The following is a 17,483-nucleotide window of genomic DNA, read 5'->3' on the forward strand; positions in this document are numbered from 1 at the left end:
CCTTCGGGGACTCCACTTTCTTCTCACAGACATGCAAATGAGGCTAACTGGCCTGACTTCCCAAATTGCCCGTAGTGTGTGAATGTTGACCAGAGGTCCTACTACAGTCACAAAAATAGGGATAAATACATTGGTCACCATTGGCCTCCACCGTTGGACTATAGAGGTTCCTAGATGGATGGATGGAATCATACTTCTGCTTAAATCTTTCAGTTTTAGGCTTTAGATAGATTATGGTGATCTATTAACTTATAAGAGCCTAGACCCTTTTTTTCTTTAAGGGACATTTCTTGGGATATAAGACAGACCAAAAAGGCCATAAGGAACACATTTTGAAAGACATCACATTGCATTTTGCCCTGACAACTTTATATGTGACATATGGCAACCTTTTAATTTGATTTGTTCAAGAAATGCAGTCCGAACAGGTTAAATATAAAATAAAATATGTTATTAAATTATTATAATTGTAAATAGGACGAAACTTACTACTTTAGTTTATTACTTTTCAGTAATAAAAACCAAGTTTTCTCTTTTTTTTAATGAGCTAATTCTGTCACATGTGCTTCCCAGGCACCCCACCATTATGGAAATGATGTCATGGGAAGACATGCTCTCAGGATGTTCATTAGCTGTCACTTAGGGACTTCTTGAGTTAATGTCAAGGTTAAAGCTGAATAAGGAATTTTCCAGAACATTTAAAACGTTGACCCGTGTCACCGTGGGTTCTTACGAGCTATGATCTATGGATTTCTTGTCATGACAACATTGTAAAGAATGCAATCATCTTGTCAGGAAGGAATGCTTAGCATTTCTTAAATTCAGTTATGACTCAAATCCCAAAGCGTAGCTGAACAAGAGTTCTAAAAATAAATCTAATGAGCAACAGAACAAACTCTTAGCTTAGCTCCTGCACTCACATACATCATTTTAAATGGTGAACTCCTTTTGGCTGATTCTGATTAAATGTCTTTGAACTAAAATTGTTAAAATTGCTAAAGTTATATTTTCTTGCAGAGACTCTCTCTCTCTCACTCACTCTCTATGTGAAGCTTTTAGCGGCATATTGTGTAGGTGTATCTAACATCACAGGTGAACAAAATTAGTTTGCTCTGGTAAACTTAGGTGAATTTAAATAAATTAATAAGATAAAGTAAATTCTGATAACCCACATCGTGTGAGCTAGTTTAATTAGCAGTTAGCCAACAAATTAGGTATTTAGTAGGAAAGATGCAGGATTTCTTTCTTTCTTTTATTTTATTATGAGAACAGAGATTTTTCCCGAGCAATAGAAGAATTAGTTTAAAATTTCACAATGTTCAGGAAATGCGCAACACTTCTGTTTTCTTGTTTGATGCATCAAGTGATGCAGTACATGAGCTTTCTAAAAGGATTTTGTCTGACTAATGCGTCGACTTTTTTTTCAGCGCTGTTCATGTACCGTGCAACGATGGATGAGGTTACCCGAAAGCTGATTGTGTTTTGCCATATACTACACTATATGGACAAATGTATTTGGCTAAACCTGCGATGACATCATATCTGAATGCATATACTTCAATATGGAGTCTTTTGTAGCTATAATAGCTTTCACTCTTCTTGGTGGGCTGTCCACAAGATTTTGGAGTGTTTTTGTAGGAATTCGTGACCCATGCCTTAATGCTTGCTTTGTGCACTGGGGTGCAATCATGTTTAAATAGAAAAAGGCCTTCCCCAAACTGTTGTCACAAAGATACAATGTAGCAATGTCCAAGATATTAAAAAATCTAAGATTTCAAAATTATTGAACCTACTAGATTAGATTTTAATGGCTATATAAAGCTAAGGGGACAAAGATAGAAATGGGAAATCTCAGAGGTAGAAACATGAGGCCGGGGTCATGTCTATTCTAAAACTTGACTGTATTTTGGACAGGACTCCAGTGTTTTGAAAATGAATTACATTTTGCCAGAATACATTGACACAATAAAAATGGCTTAATTAACATGTAACAACTAAAAACAAGCCAATCTCACAAATTGAAGATTTATCCAGTCATTCATTCATTCATTTATATGTCTTCAGTAAGGTCTTGATCCTGGTCAGAGTCTCGGTGAATACATGATCTTAAATCATTATGAACACACTCATTCACACACACATACACACAACACATACACACAACACACACACACACACACAGTGTGTGGGAATTAATTGGAGAACCAGAAGGAAACCCATACAGGAAATATATGCACTGAACATTTACACAGATACATACAGTTGTTATTACAATTTAAAATGCCATCTAGTGTAATGAACAGTAATGAAATTCATACTTGTCTATGTCAACTTTTATACAACTTGCTTATGACATACAAGCAACACTTAAGCCTAGTGGAAAAATGCCAGTGTTTGACAGATGTTTAAAGCAAAACAAATCTAACTTTAAAGCAACTTACATTCAAATGTCAAAATGATTAGAGCAAAAGAAATGGCATGGTTTGCCTGCAAATTGTTGCTCGCGAACCTCAACCGCTCCAACTTGCTCATCATCTAGACCGCTTTATCCTGTTTACAGGGTCGTGGGTCTTGAGCCTCTCCCTATCACCCTTTAAGCATGAAGAGAACATGAAGATTTTCACCAGCTGATCCAAGAGAACAGAAAGAGTGAAGACAATCGTTTTTGGTATTCTGAAAGGTATGAATATTTCATCTCACTAAATAATTATTGCATTGTTTAAAATCCAATCAGAAACTAATCACGTGTCTCAAAAACAAATCGAAATCTAACTGAATCCAATCAAAATACAATCCAGCGTCTACAGATCCTCTCGCAGCTCCAATGTTTCGACAATATGACATAAAAGGTATTTTTTTATTTTAAGGTGTTTAACCATTTACATTTTCGATCTATTATTTAAAACAATAACTCATACCTATGAAGTAAGGTCATACAATAAATTATTATTATTATTATTATTATTAACCTTTTACGAGGTTGCCGCTACTTTTATTTTGTAATGTGCATGGGTTCCGGTTAGTTTTGTAATGTGCATTATCCGGTTCCGGTTAGTTCGTGTTCACGCTTGTAAACAGTAAGCTAGCAAAAGTTTAGCTGCAGTTTAAGGCTAATTAACTCCGTAATTCCTACGCAAGTCACCAGGTTTAAAGGTAAATATGATGTAGCTTGAAAAAGATTTCTGGAAAACAAAATGTAAAGTTTTTTGCAAAATATTCGTTTTTATAACATTATTAATGATAGCTAGTTTGCTAGCTAACAGTAACTGTCTTAAATGGACTTCACTGACTTAAAGAGGGTTCCTTAGGTTAATATAAAGTTGTATGTTTGTTATCGTCTAAGAATTTTATGTGTTGTGTACAGGCTTGGATTTATTCGAACAGAACAAAACGAATTAAAATGTTTTTATATTTTAGCTGATATGAAGTTTAACACTCATCCTCGTGCTGTTGTAGGAAAATAATCAACGATAGAGAGGTTATATTTCATCCATGATTATAAGTCTAAATTTACAAATGAATGACATTTTCTTAATCTATTTTTTGTGACTTCTATAAGACATATATCACAGCAGATATTTCTGTCATCCAGGCAGAACTCCTGATCCCTGTTTTTCGTGGCTGCTCCCGGTGCCTGGAACACCATGCAGCAAGAACCTGAGACCAGCTCGGGTCAGGAAGGGGTCGTGGACCTCGAAGAGCCCAAGAAAATGACCCGAGAAGACTGGAGAAAGAAAAAGGAGCTGGAGGAACAAAGGAAGCTCGGAAATGCTCCTGCTGAGGTTGACGAGGAGGGAAAGTACGTCCACGAGCAGCAAAAAGAGCTCCTATGATCTAATTTTTACACACACACACACACACACACACAGACATTTTATTTCTCTCATACACAACCATGCGCAGTGTGATATGTAGTGAAATTCTTGTATGACTGTCCGTGATCTAAAAAGGAAGGGTTTCTGTATGATAAAATAAATTGCTCTAGAAAGGACAATTAAAAATAAAATGGAATAAAAGTACAATAAGAATTGAAAAAATTATTCAAATAAAAATTTGGTCAGAAAAAATTACAATAAAACAAAATTAAAGTAAACAAAGTTGCATGAATGAAACTAGAAGTGTGTAAGTTGTACAGATACAACTCCCCCAACACACACACACACACAATCTGATTGACTGCTTTTTATTTACGACGACAATGTGTGTTTTTTTTTTTTGTTTTTTTTTTGTTTACTTTTAGGGATATCAACCCTCACATACCGCAGTACATCTCCTCCGTACCGTGGTACATTGATCCCTCGAAGAGACCCACCCTCAAGCACCAGAGACCACAGGATGAGCAAAAGGAATTGTTCTCGGCTATAGGCGATTGGTATAAGAAAGGCGTGCAGGAGGTAATCAGTTTCCTGACGTCTAGTTTCCTGAAGTCAGTTGAATTCTCAATCTTTGCAGATTAAAATGTAAATAAAAAAAATATTGTCTACAGAAACAAATCAGTACAAAATACAGGAAGGGGGCGTGTGAGAATTGTGGCGCTTTGACACACAAGAAGAAGGACTGTCTGGAGGTAACGGAGTGGAATTCATAATTTTTTATTTTTTTTAAAAATTGGGGGGGGGGGGGGGGGGTGATAATTGATAGTCATGTGGAGTTCAGAATTAAAAATTTATTTGTCACAGTATGATATGCAGTCAAATGCTTTAACGACCGCCCATGACCTAAAAATTAAAAAAGAAAATGGAGTACTCAAATAAAAAATATCATAAAAAACATAATAATAATAATAATAATAATAATAATAAAAATTTTACAAATATGGAAAACTTTTAGTTGTAAAATTTACACTACAGTAAAAATAATAAAATAGGATTGAAATGAAATTGTTTTAAGTGTGGTAAACATTTAAAACACAACTCTGTGGAAATATTATTGAATAAGGTCCAGCTATGATGACGTAGTTATTACACTCCTCCTCTCCCCCCAGTTCAGTGAACCACCTCTGTCTTCTCTTCTTTCGTTTATTTTTTCGTTTGTTTGGTTAATCATAGCGTCCCAGAAAAGTTGGAGCGAAGTTCTCGGGTACAGGCTTTGCTCCAGATGAACATGACCAGGTTCAGCTCAGTCTGGATTACGATGGGAAACGAGACCGCTGGAATGGCTACGACCCCGAGGAACACATGCGCATCGTGGAGGAGTACTCCAAAGTTGATTTGGTAATGTCTGAGTACGAAAATAATTGCTCTTTTTTCTTTTTTTTTTGTTAAACAGTCGTTAAACTGAGACGCTGTTGTATTTCAGGCCAAGCGCACTTTAAAGGCCCAGAGGTTACAGGAGGAGCTGGCCACCGGGAAACTGGATCACGGGGTACGTACCTACACCAAAGAGATCTTTATGATCGCTCTATGTTTAATTAAGTTTTAGATAGCATTAAAAATGTGTGAATCTGTTTCCTGTAAGGATGAATGTATGGCATAAACAGGTGGAGAATTTTTTTTTACTGCATGTCACCTAGGGTTGGAGTATTCCTTCAGCAGTTACAGTTCACTGTCGCAGAGTTTAGGAGATTGAGATTCGGCTCTCTAAAGCTGCAGTTGATTTTTAACATTTTTAAAAATCTTTTAATAGACCAAAATCAATAAATATTTTATTCCCCATTTACCACTCAGTTACTACTATGTATGGACTTCATGATTACGAACAAATAACAGAAAGACAGCAACGACCTCTCCCTCCTTAGAAGCACAGGAGTTTCCCAATTACCCATTTCCTGTTTCGTCAGAGCATTCGTCACTGTCTTATACCTCAAATTGTATTCAGTCATCTAACACACCTACTTTAAACTAACAGTAAATCCTTATATTTTTTTTTTTTTTAAGTAGGGCTAAAATTTTTTGACATTTATCTTTTTTTGGATTTTTCCCTGATTTTCTCCCTAATTTAGTTGTATCCAATTTCTCCAATAGCTCCCACGTTAAGCTACAACTACTCAGTCGGGTGATAGGGGGATAGCACTTAGGCCCTTTGGAATTTTTTTAACCGAAAGTTAAGAATGTTAACAATAATCAATAATTGATCAATCGTTTAAAGGGTTTGGATTTATTTTTACTTAAACAACCCTTTCTTCTAATTTTACTTTTTGATTTATAAAGTACTATATCTATCCACCCATCTATGTAGATAGGTTATTCATCTTGTTTAAACTATTTAAACAAGATGAATAATTAAAAAAAAAGGCTGTAAAAAATACTGCGGTTGTCTCTCTTTCCTCATTTTAAAATGACTGATGGATATACAGTGTGCAGTATTGAACATCGTCTGAACTGCATTTGCGCCCTCTTGTGGTGTACTAGTTATTGGAAATGGGAGCTGCAGAGAAATGTCTCGCAAAACAAAGAAATAATCGATTGATCTGTTGTTAATCTGTTAAATGCTTCACAGTGATTAATTCTATATAAGGTTATAATAATTCGCATCCTTTAAACAGGTTTTCATATTTGTTTGATTAATTTCTATTGTTAAATATTGAACAGCATTATACTCATTTATACTACTTGTGTTTGCTTTTCATTTCTTCGCTTAATTAGGACAGTTTATATCAGTGCTGTTGTAAACCACCACACAGATATTTGAAATAGGCATTTTTATACAAAAAATTAAGAATTGCCGGTTTATTAGATGTGTATTAATTAAATGCAGTAGAAATGTCCCGTTTGTTTGATTGTAGTAACTGATAATGATCAGGGTTTAAATAAAGTGGTGAAAAGTGATATCTTGTGATGCACATTGGGTCTACAACCCTTAAATGTAAAGAAATTATCAATCAAAATCGTAAGAGCTGATTAAATCGTGTAATGCAGCTTATTTGAATTTTAAGCTTTTTTTTTCTTTACATTTTGATCCCTGAGGAAAATAACTGACTTTGAAAATATCAGTGTTATAAACTTTAAGTATTTTTAAATCTGTATCCATACATATGTCTGTGTATTTCCTTTAGTTAAACTTAAATCTGTCCTGTTTATTTTTTCTCCCACAGGAGCGAGAACACAACAGCGAAGACGAAGACGAGGACAAATACGCAGACGATATCGACATGCCCGGGCAGAACTTCGACTCTAAGAGGCGAATCACAGTGAGGAACCTGAGGATCAGAGAAGACACAGCGAAGGTAACGTCCTCATGCGGCGCATCACAGTCGTAGGTTTACTGACCAGATTCTCTTAGGCGATAGCGCACACGTACCAGTAAAAGATTCATGTAAATACTTTAGTGCACGTTTAGACAGCCTGGAAAGAGGATTTATTTTAGTACTGCTGTGAAAAACATTGCGTAAAATATTATGCTTGGGTCGAATGAGCCCTCTTGTGGTGTGAATGTTTAAAGACGTAAGTTAATGAAATTATTATTAGTTTTTACCAAAGTTTTTTATTGGAAATTTAAACAAGATACATATACATGCGTAGATACATGGTACACTATTTTTATTTTTTCCTACCTATTCCTCTTCCCACACTCACAAAAAGAATGAGAAAATAAATAAATACACAATAAACAAAAGAATAATAATTTTGTAAAAATGCAATAGAAAAAGAGACGAAAAAAGAAATCTTCCATTACAGATTTTATTTATTTGCATCAATATTTCTTAAGTGGCTTATAAATGGTTGCCATATATCGTTAAATTCCTGAGCGCATCTCTTCATGTAAGAGCGAATCTTTTCTAGATGACAAAAAATACAAGACATCTTTAATCCAGTGAGCACCCACTGGTGGCATCGACTCCTTCCACTTAACCAGGATTATTCTTCTAGCTAGAAGGGGAGCTAAAGGCGATCTATCATACCGTCCTTGGCGTCATTCAGACGAGCACCACTTGAGTCAACACCAAAAAAATGCATTGAACAGGGATGGTTCTAATGGTATTTGGCATATTTTTGACAAGTTATCAAAAATAAAACTTTAAAAATGATCTGACTTTAGGCGTGTCCAGAACATATGCAGTAGACGTAGCTGGATCGGTCACATGTGGGATCAAAGTCCTCTCTGATATTAGATAGTTTTACCTTGGAGCAGTGAAGACGATAGAGGCCGTTTAAGGCCAACTGATGACAAGTAAATTCTATGTATCATCTTTTGCCAGAGTTTGTCTCAAATTTGTTCCTGTATATCATTTTCCTTCTAAGTAGGTCTAATGTGGCTGAATTACTTGTGTATATACAGCACTAATTATCTGTTTAGCGTCTGGTTTAAATCTATAAACAGAATCTAAGAGAAATAGGGAAGGAGACAAATGAAAAGAGGTATAGAAAAAAAAGTCATTTCTCAGCTGTAGATATCTATAAAAACCTATAAAAATGTGTCCTGGGAATGTTAAACTTTTTGTACAAGTTGTTCAAATGGTCGAAAGGTTGTTTAATGACACACCACCACATTTTAACAGTACTCTGAACAATCAATATGTTTTAAAGGGTTAATTCTTCACGGCAATTAAACAATTATTGATTGATTATTAACATCCATAATAATTACATGACCAGCCTCTTAAACAGAGCTTCATCAGTTGAAGACTGGTTGCAAACATAAACCAATGATGGAGATGGAGGCCTTCCAAGTTTATTTTATAATTTAATTTATATTTTTATTTTATATTTTATTTATTTTTCAAAATATTTCTTTTTTTTTTAATACTTTAAGAACATTATGTTTTAAGTGTATTGTGCACCAACAGATGTAACCTGTAAGGTTTTTTTTTCCTTAATGTTTGGCCACATCATTAAAAACACATTGATTATTTAACAGTACCTGAGGAACCTGGACCCAAACTCGGCTTACTACGACCCGAAGACCCGCGCCATGAGGGAAAACCCGTACTCCAACACCGGCAAGAATCCCGAAGAGTACGTTTCAGTCTAATAATTTCACTTTGATCAGTAAACATTAATAAAATGAGCATTATATGTACAGTGTGTGTGTAGAGTGTTTTCTCTGTGCCAGTTATAGTCTATTAGATGAAGACATGCATGAAAAAAACATGATATTTCTAATGATATTGGTTTGAACCGAACTGTTTGTTTACAGAGTGGGGTACGCCGGAGACAACTTTGCACGTTACAGTGGAGATACAATCAGCATGGCACAGACGCAGCGTAAGTGATTAATCTACACGGTGTATTAATTAAGCGCAGAATCCGTCTGTGCTTAGAGATATTTTGGAATGAATAAATAAAGCTAAACAGGTGCTCGTTTTTTTGTTTGTTTGTTTTTGTTGTTTTTATTTGAGTGCAATCTCTTTTTCCTATTAACATTCTTGCTTGCTGCACTGTCCACTCTGTCGTTCAGTCTTCGCATGGGAGGCTTACGAGAAGGGGACAGAGGTCCACCTGCAGGCTGACCCCACCAAGCTGGAGCTGCTCCATCAGTCCTTTAAGGTCAAGAAGGAAGACTTCAAAGATCAACAGAAGGAAAGCATCCTAGAAAAGGTACGACCAAAGACAACGACTACTACTACTACTATACTTAAAGGTTATTCTTTCTTGTGTGTGTGTATGTGTGTGAGCATTGTCTTATCTGCGTCTCGTCTCGCAGTACGGAGGTCAGGAGCATTTAGACGCTCCTCCGCGGGAGCTGCTGCTTGCCCAGACTGAGGACTACGTAGAGTACTCTCGACACGGCGCCGTCATCAAAGGCCAGGAGAAAGCCATCGCCCGCTCCAAATACGAAGAGGACGTCCTGATTAACAACCACACCGTGAGTGCTGCAATTCAATTTCAATTTTATTTGTATAGCGCTTTTAACAATTGTCATTGTCGCAAAGCAGCTTTACACAATCAAGAGAATTATTTAAGTCTGTATGGAATGAAAGTGTGCATGAATCAAGATGAGCAGATTGTCCCTGGTGAGCAAGCTGCTGCAGACGGCCAGAGGGACGTAAATAACCTGCGCGATATTTAATCATAACAGATTGACTAGATTGATCTTATTTTATTTTGCAGTGTATCTGGGGATCATTTTGGAAAGATGGATACTGGGGTTACAAGTGCTGCCACTCGATGGTCAAGCAGAGCTACTGCACCGGAGACGCCGGCAAGAAAACAGTAGTGAGTCAGCTCTTTATTTTAACTTGATTTTAAAAGACAATGCTTACATGGAATCGCTCGTTAACCAAGCTTTACCTTCACAGAACACATCCGGCATCCAGTTTGATGAAGAGGCAGAGGATGAACACGAGGAGGCGCCAAAGACGCTTCTAGAGGTACTGACATTTCAGCTAATCGCATTCTCGCTTCTGCAGGAAGCGGGGGGAGGTTCCTGATGACTTCAACTGCTAGAAAAATATTTTACATCCAATCCAACAGGATGTGGGGGGGAATCTAGAACTGTGCAATAAAATTGATCATGCAGTTCTACCGTCCTTCCAGGTTTTGATAATGTGTTCTATTAAGTAAGTTTAAATATCCTTAGTTGTTTTCTTTGCTTGATGCAGCCCGGTAAATTGAACCTTCTGAAATTGCGTTTTTTTAGGGGGGTTTTTTACGCAGCGGAAAAAGGAGTTTTATATACAATACCACTCAAAAGTTTGGGATCGCTTGCAAAATTCTTTGTTTTTATTTAGTGATTTATTTTTGTACATTCTACAACAATATTGGGGATTTCAAAACTATAAAATAACACATATGGAATTAGGTAAATAAGTAACACCAAGTCAGTTGTTATTTTAAGACATAAAGGTCAGCTGTTCTGGAACAGTACTCGCAAGAACAGTATTATGTCAAGTGAATTTGTAAAACCCATCAAGCAGCATGATAAATGTCTTTCATGAAGACCTTCCCAGGAAAGCAAGACCAAAACGTTACCTTTGCTGTAGAGGAGAAGATCATTTAGAGTCACCAGCCTCAGAAATCACCAATTAACAAACAGAACCTCAGATTAGAGCCGTTATGAAGGATTTGCAGAAACATTATTGCATATTTTGGACGTCTTCAGTATTGCTTTACGTTATTAGTGTACAAATAAATAAAATCAGGAATGACCATGGTGTTAGAAAGTGATCTTGAACTTTTGACTCTTTTTCAGAGCTATAAAATGTATTCAGATTCTATAATGTTTCTTTTTTTTTTAGCTGCACCAAGAAAAGATGAAGGAAAAGAAAAAGAAGAAGAAGCATAAGAAAAAGAATGAAGACAGCAGTGATGAGGAAGACGAAGCCAAAAAGAGGGAAAAGCTAAAAAAGGTGAGTTAAATCAAACTTTTTATGCCAAAGGTGTTAAGAAACAAATTTCTTCAAAATAGGGCCACGAAAAGTGTGTCCTTTTGCGCAATGTGCTAAAAGTTGTGTGTTGTATGTCAGGCACTGGGCGCAGAGGAGCAGCGGCTGAAGCAGGTGGCTGAGATGATGCAGATTGACGAGAGGAAGAGGCCGTACAACAGTCTCAAGGAGGTGCGCGAACCCACCGAGGAGGAGATGGAGGCCTTCCAGATGAAACGCCCTCGTCCCGACGACCCCATGGCCTCTTTCCTCAATCAGTGATTCAGAATTATTATTATTGTTGTTATTATTATTATTTTACATATCAACACGGGAATTGTGATAGAATGTGAACAGGATGTTCCGCTGTAAATATAGCATGTACTCCACAAACATGTTAACTCAGTGTCTTGATGTTCAATATAAAGATCGAACCTAAAGTTTGTGTGTAATCTCATATTATAATATTCAAACACAGTAACATCTGTCAAGAATTCTGTGAGGAATAAAACACACCAGCTGTGCTGTCAAATATAAATATGAAAATAATCAACGATTGATTTATGTGATGCAGCCTGATCCAATGTGTTGTTACTCCACCACCCTGATGTTGATTATTTTCCTTTTATTCTTCAGCAATTTTCTGCTGATTACCCTATTTCCATTAAAAATAGACAACTTTTTCTGTGTAATATAACTTTTTGTCATCACTTATGTTGCAGCTGCAGATGTTTTTTTTTTTGTTGTTGTTTTTATTAGCTCTGTTGACAATAATAATAATAATGTAAAAAAAAACTTGTTCTTGTTCACAAGAAACCTGGAAACACACCCGCATCCGAGACCACACATAATAAATACACGCCTTCTTCCAAGGCATTAGAACAAGCACATGAATACAAAGTTGTGTTTTGAATTACAACCAGGCAACATGGTGGCGTAATGGTTGGCACTAGTGCGTCGCAAATTCCGGAATCGAGACTTTGATTCTCGACTTTGGTCTGTGGTCATGTTCCCTCAAGCTTGGTGGGGTTCCTTCAGGTACTTCAGTTTCCTCCCACCGTCCAAAGACTAATTGGCGTTCTCAAATTGCTTGTAATGCTTGTGTGTCCTGCAATGGATTGGGACACATTGGGATTGGGATAATGTGTGTGTGTCTCATCCGGGGTGTGTCCCAAGTCTCCTGGGATAGGCTCCATGCCCCATCTTCCCATCAGTGGTATAGAAGATATATGAATTACCACCAGAGCTGCTGCTGATTTTTTAAATCAATCCACCCTTCCGGACCAATCAGAATTAAGAATAAAATTGTGCATTTGTATAAAAAAATGTATTTGCTGTATGACTTTGAATAAAAATTCAAAGTTGCTCTATATGAGCATCTGAACTCCAGCTGAATTTCACGATTTCCTCTGAAAGTCCCCTCCTCCGATTCCAATCTGTTACCTCATGCCCAAAACATCTGGAGCGAGCGAGTAAAAGCGGGGTGGCTGCATCTGCTGTTGTGTGGACAAAACCAAAGATATCCAGCTTTATTTTGAGCATGGGGTCTGGCGTCGCACGTGAACGAGACCTGCGGTGAGTTCTTCTCCTCATGCATTTGGAACAAAAATTCATGAATGAACGACTAATCTTTGCAAACAGGATGTTCTAGATATAAAGAAGGATAAACTGTAAATAAAAACTTGTAATATTTCAGTCTCTTAGCCAGTAGTATAACACACACACACATGTATATATAGAGTGTACTGCGTGAACCTGGTGTCATGTTTTGCAGTCATGGCTGCGTCGTGCAGCCGCTCTTCCTGGCCACTTGCCTGCTGTCTCTGTCTTTTGTTTTAACTGCGAGGAAAGATCACAACTTCACCGTCCAGTCATCTCAGCTTGTGTGCAGTTTGCCCGGGCCTCCAGGAGCACCAGGCAGCCCGGGGCCTGCAGGACCCACCGGGGGGCCAGGAGGGATGGGATCGCCTGGCTCTGATGGACAAGATGGCAAGGACGGGGACAAGGGTGATAAAGGAGTGAAAGGTGACTTAATGCCAATTCGGGTTTTACCGAAGTGCATATAATATAGGGAGTCAAAAATGATCCTTAGAACTTCTGTCTTATCAACCATTTCTAGTTATATTTGTAGGAGCCGCTGTTAAAGGAAATGAATCGACGCCTTTTGACCAATCAGAATCAAGAAGGACCTGTAGGGAGCATCGGGACCGTCCATGACTAATTTTAAAGATTAAAGTTTCGTCCCCGATTGAATGAATTTGCTTACTTAGGAAATTAAATAATTAAAACACAGAAGAATACTAAGCTTGTACTCCTGGCCGTGTACTACAAATATGCAATTTTGCAACATGTCCACTCACATCTCCTCGAAAAACAAAAGAAAATGAGCCTTGATATTTGCATGTAAAAAGAGGATGGCAGAAGGCTAGGCAGATTATCCACACAAGCGCGGTGTCGATTCAGGAGCTGTTATACTGGATGTAATAAACATATTACAGTACAGTACAGTAGTGATGGGAATCACCAGGGGTCGTCTGTAATATTCTTTGGTCGTCTTGCATTCAAAGCTCTTTTAAGAGCTACCCACAAATTTTCAATGATGTTTAAATCTGTGTTTAAGTTTCAGTATAAGTTTAAGTATCCGTGCAATGTTTCCTTGCCACTGGCTGCAACACAACCCCAAAGCATGATAGATCCACCCCCATGCTTAATAGTTGGCAAGGTGTTCTTTACATGAAACTGTCCACCGCACTTGTTTTCAAAACGCATCAGGCTTCTGTAGATGTTCTGTTGCATACTTCTTACACTGGATTTTATGATGGGATTTTATGAAACACATTAGGCTTCTGTAGATGTTCTGACACTGGATTTTATGATAGGGATGCAGGTAAGATTTTCTTCTGCTGACTCTTCCATGAAGGTCTTGTGGAACGGTGCACCACCACTCCTGAGTCTGCTAAATCTTCCTGCAGGTTTTTTGCAGTCAAATGGGGGTTTTGATTTGTTTTTCTGACCAGCACATGAGCAGTTCTCTCTGAGAGTTTTCTTGGTCTTCCAGATCTCATCTTGACCTTCACAGTTCCCCTGAACTCCCATCTCTAAATTACATTTCTCACTGTGGAAACTGCAAGCAGACAACGCTTTGCTATCTTATTGTAGCCTTCTCCTGCCTTGTGGGCATCAATAACTTTCATTTTCAGAGTCTTACACAGCTGCTAAGAAAAACCCATGGTTGTTGAGTGTCTGCAAGTGTGTGCACAAGGTTTGAAGAGTCAAAGTATTTGTAAAGCTGGCTTTTACTAATGAGAGTTGTTGCCATGAATCAGATCTAACGAGCTGACTAAGGTCTGAAACCTTGTAAAGAGAATCTGAGGCTCTGGAACTCAAAGGGTGCCCAAACATTTGCACCGTGCCATAATAATGTTTTTATTTTTTATTTTTGTTTAATTTAGCGCATAAGAAGTAACAATGCATAAATGTTGTGCATTTTTTCAATTTCAAAGAGAGACTGTGTTAACATCTTTTTACTAAAAAAATCATCAAAATCTGTTATTCATCAAGGGGTGCCTAAACTTTTGCATAAGACTAGAGGAACTACAACATTTTGCCATCTCAAATGCAAACATATCTAAATTTTAAAAAATTCCTATTTTGGAGTCGTGAATTGCTGCTCAAAAAAACTGTGACATGCAACTGAATCGACTTCTTCACCCCTATCTCTAGTAAACAGCTTCTGTTACCATATCTCAGGTTCCGTTTTCTAAAGAAATGCATTTAATAATTGTCTTTACAGTTAAACCTTGGATTGTAAGCATAATTCATTTGGAAGCATGCTTGTACAGTAAATAAAAACACTCGTATATAAATATATATATATATATATATAGAGAGAGAGAGCACTTGTATATCCTTGAGCATCAGGGATAAGAGGGACAAGAGAGAGAAGAACCATAGGCTCAGTTGTGATCTCGTGACGCTCAGCAGACAAAGCGCGGGTGTCCTACTGTACTCGTATATCAAGACAGTTTAAAAAAGTTAAAATTTATTTTTGAATTCTGCCAAGGTTCCACTGTATTTCAAAATAATTCTGTACTTTAAATCTTTGAAGGAAGGTGGTGTTGTTGGTGCTGTAATAATTATAATAATACTAATTTCTAATCTTAGGCGAAGCTGGCCGCACAGGGAACCCAGGGAAACCAGGAATGAAGGGTCGCCAAGGAGTTGTAGGCAGGGCGGGGCCAAGAGGTCTGAAGGGGCCACAGGGGGCACCTGGAGTGCGTGGCCCGGGAGGACTGAAGGGTGAAATGGGAGACTCGGGTAACGCTGGCATCCCCGGTGAATGCGATTGTGGGACGCAGGCACGCTCTGCTTTCTCGGTCGCAATTAGCAAGAGTTACCCGAAGGAGCGCACTCCCATCCGCTTCGACCGCATCCTGATGAACGAAGGCGCCCATTACAACACCAGCAGTGGCAAGTTCACCTGCGTTTTCCCAGGCGTGTACTACTTTAGCTATGACATCACGCTAGCTAACAAGCACCTGGCGATTGGACTCATCCAAAACGGCAAGTACAAGATCAAGACATTTGATGCCAACACGGGTAACCATGATGTAGCGTCAGGCTCAACTGTGCTCCGGCTCAAGAAAGGAGACCAGGTCTGGCTGCAGATCTTTTACTCCGAGCAGAACGGCTTGTTCTTCGACCCGTTCTGGACTGACAGCTTGTTTACAGGGTTTCTTATCTATGCAGATCAGATTCCTCAGAGAAACAGTTCTGCTGCTGCTGCTAGCTCCGGGTCGTCCTGAAAGAAGTTATATTGACCACAAGATTCAGGCATATTTTGTTTAAATTTACTGTAAGCTCTTGAAAATTTAACACCATTCTTATGCATGCTGCTTTTTTTAAATTAAGTGACTAGTCACCATTTTCAGGGGTTTGTGGCACCTAAAATATTGTTCCTTTGCTAAGAAATAATATTTTATACCAAAACTGTTGCCATCTGAAGGTCCTTAGATGTGCATATTATATCATACTAAAACCCACGACTCTAATTTACCCTTATGTGTATGTATTTGACAATTAAACACATTTGTACATAACCCTTTTTTGCCTCAATGCCTGATTTAGCTCTAGAGAGTTACAATTGCGGTAACATGGTGGCGTAGTGTTTAGCACTGTGGCCTCACCTCCAGGGTCAAGGGTTCAGTTCCTGCCTTCAGATCTGAATGTGTGAATGGGTTTTCTCTGGGTACTCCAGTCCAAAGACATGCAGATTCGATTACTTGGTGTTTCCAAATTGCCTGTAGTGTGTGAGGGAGTGTTTGAGCGTGTGTGCTTGTGCCCTGTACAGGCCTCCTGTGACCAGGTACAGAATAAGTGGTATAGAGAATGACCGTCTGAGTAAATGAGTGAGAGGTATAATTGCACCTAGTGGTCAAAAATGGGAACAACAAGCACTAAGAGATGCCCACTGGGACAGGAATCATGATGCCCAGTGCTCACTATATGAATATTCTTTGGAAAAGGATCACCACCTCCTAAAAATGACTCGGTCAGTTGAAGCTAATCACCTTCTTAATGGCACACAATGCTTTGTGTATCTAGACTTTGCAATATTTCCCCACTCTTCTTTAACTCAACTTGAGATAAATTTGATGTTGACTGTTTGTGGACTGTAGACTTCAAGCCATTCCACAGATTTTCAATGGGGTTTAAGTCTGGGCTCTGACTAGGCCATGCAAGGACATCCACATTTTTCTCTTTTAACCACTGTGCGGGCAGTTTTGCTGTGTGCTTTGGGTCATTGTCAGGATTCAAGGTAAACCTTCTTACCAATGACAACTTTCCAGCAGAGGGAAGTAGATTTTCCTCAGGAATGTGACAGTATTTTGCTGTCCTGACAAGTCCCTGCTGCAGAGAAACACTCCCATAACAGAATATTACCAACTCCATGCTTTACTGTATGAAGGGTGTTTTGTTATCTTCTGGCGGAAATCCAATACAGCTCATTTGGTGTTTGACATTTTAGTCTCATTTAATTATACCACCTTTTGCTATGTGGCTTCAGAATCATCAAGGTGTGTTTTTGGAAAGCTCAGTGACGCAGACTTTTTTCCTGCAATTTTCTCCCGGAAAATTTATGACACAATGACCGCTCTTTGTCATAAATTCCTACAGCTGCTTCAGAGTGTTCAGAGTGCTGTGGGCCTCTTGCTAGCATCCCTTTGACCAATTTTTTAGC

At 38.2% G+C, this 17,483-nt stretch overlaps 2 protein-coding genes across 3 annotated transcripts; both read left to right on the top strand.

Moving 5' to 3' along the window:
• The first annotated feature begins 3,050 nt into the window (after positions 1 to 3,050).
• On the top strand, positions 3,051 to 12,589 carry slu7 (SLU7 homolog, splicing factor). Of its 2 annotated transcripts, none has more exons than XM_053506523.1 (15): positions 3,051 to 3,153; positions 3,560 to 3,799; positions 4,241 to 4,394; positions 4,487 to 4,567; positions 5,049 to 5,213; positions 5,299 to 5,364; positions 7,034 to 7,165; positions 8,797 to 8,894; positions 9,076 to 9,143; positions 9,337 to 9,476; positions 9,583 to 9,744; positions 9,990 to 10,094; positions 10,178 to 10,249; positions 11,117 to 11,227; positions 11,345 to 12,589. In XM_053506523.1, the coding sequence occupies exons 2-15, from the start codon at positions 3,645 to 3,647 to the stop codon at positions 11,522 to 11,524; spliced, it is 1,689 nt and encodes a 562-aa protein (XP_053362498.1). In that variant the 5' UTR covers positions 3,051 to 3,153; positions 3,560 to 3,644; the 3' UTR covers positions 11,525 to 12,589. The 2 variants fall into 2 exon arrangements, with proteins under 2 accessions (XP_053362498.1, XP_053362497.1); XM_053506522.1 differs by having other exon boundaries at positions 3,057 to 3,153; positions 3,593 to 3,799; positions 11,345 to 12,588.
• A 111-nt stretch (positions 12,590 to 12,700) lies between these two features.
• Positions 12,701 to 16,332, top strand: c1qtnf2 (C1q and TNF related 2). Its single transcript, XM_053506211.1, has 3 exons — positions 12,701 to 12,817; positions 13,017 to 13,267; positions 15,407 to 16,332. The coding sequence occupies exons 1-3, from the start codon at positions 12,783 to 12,785 to the stop codon at positions 16,045 to 16,047; spliced, it is 927 nt and encodes a 308-aa protein (XP_053362186.1). The 5' UTR covers positions 12,701 to 12,782; the 3' UTR covers positions 16,048 to 16,332.
• The last annotated feature ends 1,151 nt before the right edge of the window (positions 16,333 to 17,483 follow it).

This window comes from Clarias gariepinus, chromosome 10 (assembly GCF_024256425.1).
Source record: "Clarias gariepinus isolate MV-2021 ecotype Netherlands chromosome 10, CGAR_prim_01v2, whole genome shotgun sequence".
NCBI classification, from domain to species: Eukaryota; Metazoa; Chordata; class Actinopteri; order Siluriformes; family Clariidae; genus Clarias; species Clarias gariepinus.

Bases quoted from the DNA above. Each gene is read 5' to 3' on its own strand.
- c1qtnf2 (XM_053506211.1), top strand. From the start codon at position 12,783: ATGGGGTCTGGCGTCGCACGTGAACGAGACCTGCG. The intron at 12,818-13,016 runs GTGAGTTCTTCT...CATGTTTTGCAG, and splicing joins GCACGTGAACGAGACCTGCG to TCATGGCTGCGTCGTGCAGC. The intron at 13,268-15,406 runs GTGACTTAATGC...TTCTAATCTTAG, and splicing joins GGGTGATAAAGGAGTGAAAG to GCGAAGCTGGCCGCACAGGG.
- slu7 (XM_053506523.1), top strand. From the start codon at position 3,645: ATGCAGCAAGAACCTGAGACCAGCTCGGGTCAGGAAGGGGTCGTGGAC. The intron at 7,166-8,796 runs GTAACGTCCTCA...ATTATTTAACAG, and splicing joins TCAGAGAAGACACAGCGAAG to TACCTGAGGAACCTGGACCC. The intron at 9,745-9,989 runs GTGAGTGCTGCA...TTTATTTTGCAG, and splicing joins TCCTGATTAACAACCACACC to TGTATCTGGGGATCATTTTG.